The 8,088-nt window shown below is 34.1% G+C and overlaps 1 protein-coding gene across 1 annotated transcript in view; it reads right to left on the bottom strand.

Annotated features, from left to right (window-relative positions):
* Positions 1–149: 149 nt before the first annotated feature.
* LOC138326501 (ciliogenesis and planar polarity effector 1-like) overlaps positions 150–8,088 on the bottom strand; it is a 53,789-nt gene continuing 45,850 nt past the window's right edge. The window contains exons 34-40 of the mRNA XM_069272599.1: positions 4,316–4,844; positions 3,497–3,799; positions 2,986–3,138; positions 2,478–2,591; positions 2,127–2,231; positions 1,588–1,736; positions 150–1,353 (exon numbers count right to left, since the gene is read on the bottom strand). Of these exons, the coding sequence (XP_069128700.1) occupies positions 1,120–1,353; positions 1,588–1,736; positions 2,127–2,231; positions 2,478–2,591; positions 2,986–3,138; positions 3,497–3,799; positions 4,316–4,844 (1,587 nt within the window). The 3' untranslated portion in view covers positions 150–1,119. The remainder of the gene's footprint in view (positions 1,354–1,587; positions 1,737–2,126; positions 2,232–2,477; positions 2,592–2,985; positions 3,139–3,496; positions 3,800–4,315; positions 4,845–8,088) is intronic.

Here is an 8,088-nt window from a genome sequence, read left to right as displayed (position 1 = left end):
TACATCCTTGATCAACATACCCCCCCCCCTCCCTACTCTACCTCTAGCTGTCCATCACTTGATCATACTAAAACAGTTACTAGTGCTGACTTGTTTCTTCTTCAGTTCCATTTTTCTCAAATTAATAAATGACTAAAACAACAAAATAATAATTTATTAGATTCTATTTAATATCAGATAAATACATGTATAAAATCTATAAAATTTCATAAATACAAATTAATTGAAATTAATTCAAATGCTCTTGCGTAACATGTAAAACTTGTTTCTAACATGATTGAGACAATCAAAAGTACTAACAAGGACAGAGCGGTTAAATAAAACAACATAACCAGGATGGAATGTACTGCCTAATAGATGTGTTGTGTGATCTTTCATCAATATCGTAACAGTTGTACAGGTAAGGTTCGTAAGTACTGTACAAGTTACAGTACAAGTTACAGTACGTATCCTCAACAAACAGAATCTGAACCATCATGGCTTTCTGGAAAAGTAACTTTGGATTTTTTTCAGATGTTGTGTAATTATACAATTTACATAAAACTATAATAAGAATTTCATCAGTAAACTTTGGAAACCTGTACAACTTATACACCAATATTCACACATACACCATACACTCATTCTCGTTCATATACACTAAAGCACATTTAAAACCACAATCCTATAAGAGTTATAATGTAGACTAAGTTTAATATTCTAAAACCAATTTTTTTTTTCTGTTTGACATCACTGAAAAGGCAAAATTGAGCTTTTACAAAAATATGTTGGTACACAGTATCGAAGATCTATAAATATTATATCACAGATAGATAAATGTCAGTGCCTCATATGAAGCTCGAGGCATATGACCTGGTTATAGGCTTCTGAGATCAGTCTTTAAAGGCCATACTAGCAAAGTTGATAACCATTCCAGTATTTACTTCTGATATCTGAATGTGATATTAAAACCACAAGAGACAGAAGCTTCTTTAATGATAATGCTGTAGATCTTCATGTTGACCTTGGTATGTTTAAAGTAGGACGGCTGTCAATATTTGTTATTTGAGATTCCATTTTTGGAAAACACAATGAGAACTTAAAAACATCACAGCAGTGTCTCTCCACTTCTTCAGAACTTTACTTCACGTCTGAGATGAGATTATCAATGGCATCCCAATCAATGACACTCATCACACTTCCAGAGCTTACAGATGCAGCGTAGGCAATCTTGTTAATTTCATCAATGTCTACAGATTCCACATACTCATTACTGTCCATAATCACATCATAGTAGTCCGAGACACCTTCCGACATCGGATATTCCATACCGGACATTCTGGACATCGGATGATCAATAGAGCGACCAGGCATCTGAAGAAGAATAGACGAGATAATTTAGTAACCATACAAATTAAACATCAAATATTCAAGAACAGTTTTTTTTCTCAAAAAGTTCAAAGCTTATCTAATCTTTGAGTAACTTGACATTTGATTACATAATGAGCAATCTTCTGGCTGATGTACAGAAACAAAACTGTACCAAATATGACAAAACACTGGATTTCACAGCAAAATACATTTGGTTCTAGTCTTGTAAATACTTACAGCTGAGCTAGCATCATCCTCGTAAAGTAAGCGTTTGACATCATCATCCATCGACCAATCACTGAGAATAGAGTCTCCCTCCTCTGCTCTGTACGGGTCAGCGTAGGGCCGCATTCGGGTCTGACCTCTCGCTGGTGAGATCTTCTTCACTGTAATCAGAGTAAAACCATTACTAGATAACTCTTTTGATACAAAATTTGGAAATGTTACAACCCAAAACAATAACTGAATTGTGTGTCTTAGTGAAATGGATTTAATATTCTAGAAATGTCACTAAAATTTCAGATAAGAAATTTAATATGATATCTAACTGATTAATACTTTCATAGGAGTGTCATCTTGAGTTATTGGTTAGATATCTCAATGGAGATGCAGCCAGTATAGATGGAGTAACATAATCATCTAGTTTTTAAAGATTTTCCCAGGATATAACAATTCAAGTAAAATCTTGAATAATTTATAAAAGTTTTGCCAAAATGTATATATAAGTATAACATATCAGGGTTACAATAAATTTATTCTACCTATAAATAACTAACCTGGTTTAGGCTGTAGAGACTGTAGTTGTTCAGCATATGTCTTTGGTTTATGGATAGGCTTGTGTGACCTCATAAAAGTGGCTGTCTTCACCCGCCCAGTGGCAGCTGAAAATACAAGAAACATTACATTCTATCCTATATAACTATAGATGTATAGCACTTACATCACAATTTTTTTAATATTTCTATTTTGATAATTTATAATGTAATTTAAGGCACATACATATATTGTGTAGCTACACTTTTGTAAGTGATTTGAATCTATATTAATTTTGTAATATTGAGATAAAGATTAAATTTCACTTTGTAAGGAATATAATGAATTTCAAAACTACAGTAAGTCCTTTATACCTCTCGGTTTGTGAGTGCCCTCACTAAGTTTCTGTAGACGTTCCACATAGTTGAGTGGTTTGTGTGGGGGTCCAGTCTTCCTTCTGGATACACTGGTGACCTGGGAACTCCGCACTGAAATACCAACAGCAGAAATTTTTGACATTATAAACAAGAAATGTATGTTAGATATACAATGTAATTGTATCCACCGCCACATGAAATCCGCACACATAACAGATATAGGTGACACTGTAACCCCCCTCCACCTATTTCATGGTAGGGACTTATGATTACAATCATATGATGCATATTATATATTAACTAACATTTTTTAATCCAAGTTGTAAGAAATATTGTTGTTTATTATGTGATTTGGTGACCAGTAAACAAATCAGAATTTTTATTATACATGTACTACATACAGTCTGTACCAAATATTTCATCAAAACAATCTCAATATGATGCAAATTAATTTCCATGTACAATGTATCAATGACAAATTGTGTCTGTTACTATGGTTACATACCTGACCCTCCTCCAGGTCTGTGAGAGCGAGGCATGATTGGCTGAGTGAAAGCCGGTTGTTTGGACTTCATTTCCTGTAGTCGCTCTGTATAAGTCTTCACCGTCCTCGGGGACGCCACAGGGATTCTACTGGGAGCAGGCAGCCTCTTAGATCCTACAACATGACACCAAAGTTTCAATAGACTCGAGCACAATACTTATCAAACCTAGTGTCAAATTAGTCATACATATGCAATGCAGGCTAATACTTTATTCTGAAATAATCATCTTTTCATTTCACATCCAGATAAAATTTTTCGTACAGGAATACTTTATTGGTGAAGAGTTGGCCTCAAATTATACAGGTACAGCTTAACATAGATGTAAATGTATAACGAAGAGTTGCCATTTTTTATTGTTAATGAATGCTATACCCAATTTGGCAACAAGAAAAGCTACAATCAAAATTTATGAAAAATCCTAAAAAGACAAGTGATGGTATGAATATAAGAGATCACCCTAAATTGCCTTACCATAGATTTTCTGTTTCTCCTCGAGAGTCATTTCCTTTGATGTTGTCCACGACCTGGATGTGGTGAGGTCGTCGTCGTGGTAATCTCTGATGTCTGCCTCTGTGACAACAGGTGCAGCCTTAGACTCGCGGTACTTCCTGGTCATCTCGGGTCTCTGGACTCTCACCATCTGGTGGTAAGGCTTGGGTTTGTATTTACGCTGTTGTGGCTCTGGGGATGGTACAAAACGCTCCGACATAAACATGTCATCGCTCTTCGTCACCTCCATTTCCTCAACTGCTTTAGCATAGGCCGATATCTCACCTAAAATCGCAGGAGACAAATGGTTATAACCATGCCTAGTGAGAAGGTCAAGGACCTACCTTGTTTATTAAGATTTATAAATGCTATAAAAGTAATTATAAAAAGCACATTGAACATTTTTAGAATATGATTTACCGGTATTTTGTTTATAAATGCCCTATTATTTGCCAGGTCATATAAGGATGTGGAAGAAAGCTGGAGTACAATACCTACAGAAAAATAACCCACCTTTAGTCAATACCTAGCAACTGCCACTAAGTGTATTTTGAACTCTCAACACAGAGGTGGAGGGTTATGGTATAATGGTAGAATACATTACCACTCAACCATCATGAACCTCATGTTTTATAAGTCAAATATCATCTGTTCTGGTAGTGGGATAGAATAAACAGATATGGGTAACACTATATGCCCCTACCGATTCGAAGTAGGTCGTGAAAATGAGTGGCATATAGTCACTATTATCACACTCTAACAATATACAATAAGTGATAATCACTGTTCTACCAAACTAACCTCCAGTGGTTTCCATGGTTTTATGTAGGATTTCCCCGGAGTCTATCAGCTGCAGCTTAGGAACTCCCGGAGGAACTCGTGTAGCCTCTGGAGGACTGTAGTCCCTGGTAGGCTTCATAATCCCCTGCCTCTTTACAGGATTGGCCGGCAGATCATCGTACGCTATACGCCGACTACTCTGTGTTACCCCTGGTCTGTACTCTGTAGGCAAGTCTGTTGCTATGGTAACTGTCTGTCTCTTTGGACTGGTCTCCCTACGGTCCGGAGAATGTTGGACAGGCTGTCGTTTGGGACTGACCGGTTGCCTTGGTTGGGTGGCAGACATAGGCTTACGTTGTGGACTGTAATCCATTCTGGCCTGGGCTAGTCGACTTCGTTTGGGACTTGTTTCTCTACCTGGGACTTGCTTTGGAAGTTTAGGTTTGTCAGTAATGATATCTGCTATAAGGCTCTGGGCCTCTTCCATGCGCCGGTCCATGTTTTCTTTCCCTGTGATTTTCCTGTCCTTTTTCAACTCATTGGCAGGGCCCTAGAACAAACACATAAATTAATGTCAAATCTGCCGATGAATTTGGAATATATATAAATCAATTTTGTGGGAATAAAAAGTAAACACTATAAACCCAAAATTTAATCAAAGTACTGTAAGTACTAAACTGAAAAAGCATTGATGTAACAAAATTTTAGTTCAAAGAAGGCAAATATGTCATTAGTAACATTTTAGGGTGTGTATTTTCTTGCAAGTCCCATGTCATTATCAAGTTGGGTTATTTATCTTCCAAGTATTCATTTAATTAATTTTGGATAAATTGTTGAGATTGCAGACAACCATTCCTCCTCATATCAAAAGATGAATCTAAAAATTATGAGAAGATTTTAAGAAAATGCTAGAAAATTTCTTTTAGATTTGAACTTTGAACCTATCTTGAATTCAACAGTTTCAACAAATATTTACAATCAGTGTCATGTGACCTTTTCTCTAATGTTTGAATATAATTGTCTAAATAACAAAATAAAGAAAAAAATTGTAGTTATGATTATTTGATAATTGATCTTGAGGACAAGGCCATGGAAACCTACAGCTAATAACAATCTGCAGTAAAATGACAACAAGGGAAACATTAAGACTCCATTAAGAAGAAAGTATAATCTGACACATGGATATCCCTTGATGGCATTTTTACAAAAGTTCATGGCTTATGCTGCAAATGTTGTTTACAGACCTCATTTATAAAGAACTATGTGCAATGCATATAATATACAAGTATTTTTTTTCCGATGAACTATGTGGTACAGATCTATATTACAGGAGGAAAGGGCAAAAGGCAATTAATTAGATAATTTTCAAGAGAAGAAATGAAATGACAAAAACTAAGGGTCAAATGTTCATTTAAAGAATTGGTTACTGCATCAAAATCAAAACTGAATTGATTTGAATTATGTTTATTCAAAAATACTTTAATACAAACATGAAATAACATCACAATACATTATTTTTTCTACTTCTCTTCTGTGATACACACAATGTATTCAGGCATATTAGTAAGTAAAGAGCAGTTCTTGATACTTTGCTGCAATATTGAAGAAAAGTCATATCAAAGTCAGATTCAGTATGATACTGTCTCTATATAATGCATAAAATGGACACTGAGAATTCTTAACAGCATATTAAAACAACCATTCTCAAAATCAGTGTGTTATTTGTATACATTGACATGTACATTGGACCCTCGATAATCTGGACACCTTCGTTCCCAGCCTAAACCGCCCAGATTACAAATTTTCCGGACTGCCGATCGGTTTTTATGTTTTATGTACTAAAATGAATACTTTTTTTGTTTATGTTTTAAAGGTTTTTTCCCCATTTAATTATGTTAAGAATATGAAATTAACGTACATGTAATCACACATTATTGGCAACTTGTTGTTAATGTCACATTACTTACAACTGTTTATACATGTATTGGTAAAGATCAGAAACAGTTGTAAAAACATTTGATAGAGGCATCAACTAATGGGAACAACCAATGGGCTATGTCACCAGAAGCATTAAAATTTGTGTCATTTTGGTGAACACACTGCACAAAGTCAACAAGTAAAACTGTTTAATATGTTTCTGTTTTAGCAAATAAATGAATGTCATTCCATATACAATGTACTTATATGGCCGTGTCACAGATGTGAATCATTGAAATATACATTGTAGCAATGATAATTCAGGCGTGATGATAGGTAAATAAATTATCAGTTTATATTATAAATGTTGGATATTTCTATATATATCTAAATACAAAGTTACTCGACACTCGCTAATTGTCATCACTTGATGTTTTGCAACATTACAGTCAATGGGACAGAATTGTAGTTCTGATAATGACCGTCTGTCAGAACATATATAGTGTGTTTCATTCAAGCCAAGAAAACTCTTTTTGTTTGTATGAATTTTACAACAAAACAGAAAGACTAACATGTGAATCAGTCTGTAAAGTTAAAAGTTTAAAACACCTTCTATCTCTCCACAGATTGATAACAATCGGCAGTATGTCAAATGGTGACAACTCTTTGCAAAAGTTGCAAATATACTGGATTTAACTTTTTTGTATTTTTTGTGTTTTAATTGGCATTACGAAACAATGCAAATGAGAAGCACCAATCCATATGCTTGTTGTCCAGAGCTACATGTATGTTGTCGCAGCTAGTTTAATATATGCCTGGTAGTCATCCTTAGAATCATTTCACTGCTTCCAAAGTAATCCTGATAATCTCCAGTCTTCAACAATTATGAATCTGCTTCAGATGACTAGCCAATGAGTCCTGTAATTATAAAATTTAACATATATATCAATATTCTTAATTTGTTATAATAAAAGTTACAGAAATCATCTAACAATGACAAAAGGAAGAAATTGGACTCATGTATACAAGTACTTTGAGTTAAAGATGCTCCACCGCCGACAGAGTATAAATGATATTCATCATTTGAACAATAATTAGTTAACCTTAATCGTGTATTCATAAGTCTTATTAACACAAAAACAATATAAAATAATTAATTTTTTCCTTTGGGTCAAGCGCACTCAGTACTTCATTCCATAAATTGGAAAATTGTGAAATTGGAGCTCAAACTTTTCAACGGCGGTAATGGTGTAAAGTAAGTAACTTTTGTAACTGAAGAAAAATACTAAATTGTCTGCTCCCGTTTTTGATTGTGAAAAAATACCATTTGTCAGCGGTGAAGCATCTTTAATATATTAGCATCATAATTAATTTGTCTCCTATACCTGATACACATTGATAAAATACAATGTTTTTTTACTGTTAGCAAAACTTACTTTAAACCAAATTCTGTAATATTGAGCAAGTGTAAATTTACCATGTATGATATATTACAGTGCACAGGTTATTGTTTATTTTGGTAAGTGTTATTATAAATTCTCTGAATCCATGAAGTTATATATGTAGTGACTGTTTAATCGATGTTTTAAGTTCATCACCGCCAATTTCGAAATCCCAGATATCAATTGTCTTAAATAAATCTAGCATTACAATTCTTCTATTTATCTAAAGAAATTCTGTATTCACATGTGTATTACACACACACATGCTTTGTGATGTTTATATACATATTGACAATCTGGTAAATTGACTCTATGCATTAATATTAAATTTGATGTCATCGCATTAGAAAATAATACCAAAAATGAATCTTGTCAACTGCTAATTATATAACAACAAACTACTTCAAATTTAAAGTGATATTCAATTTTGTTGCG

The sequence above is a fragment of the Argopecten irradians genome, chromosome 6 (assembly GCF_041381155.1).
Source record: "Argopecten irradians isolate NY chromosome 6, Ai_NY, whole genome shotgun sequence".
In the NCBI taxonomy this organism is placed as follows: Eukaryota; Metazoa; Mollusca; class Bivalvia; order Pectinida; family Pectinidae; genus Argopecten; species Argopecten irradians.
This window is presented reverse-complemented; position numbering and strand designations above follow the sequence as displayed.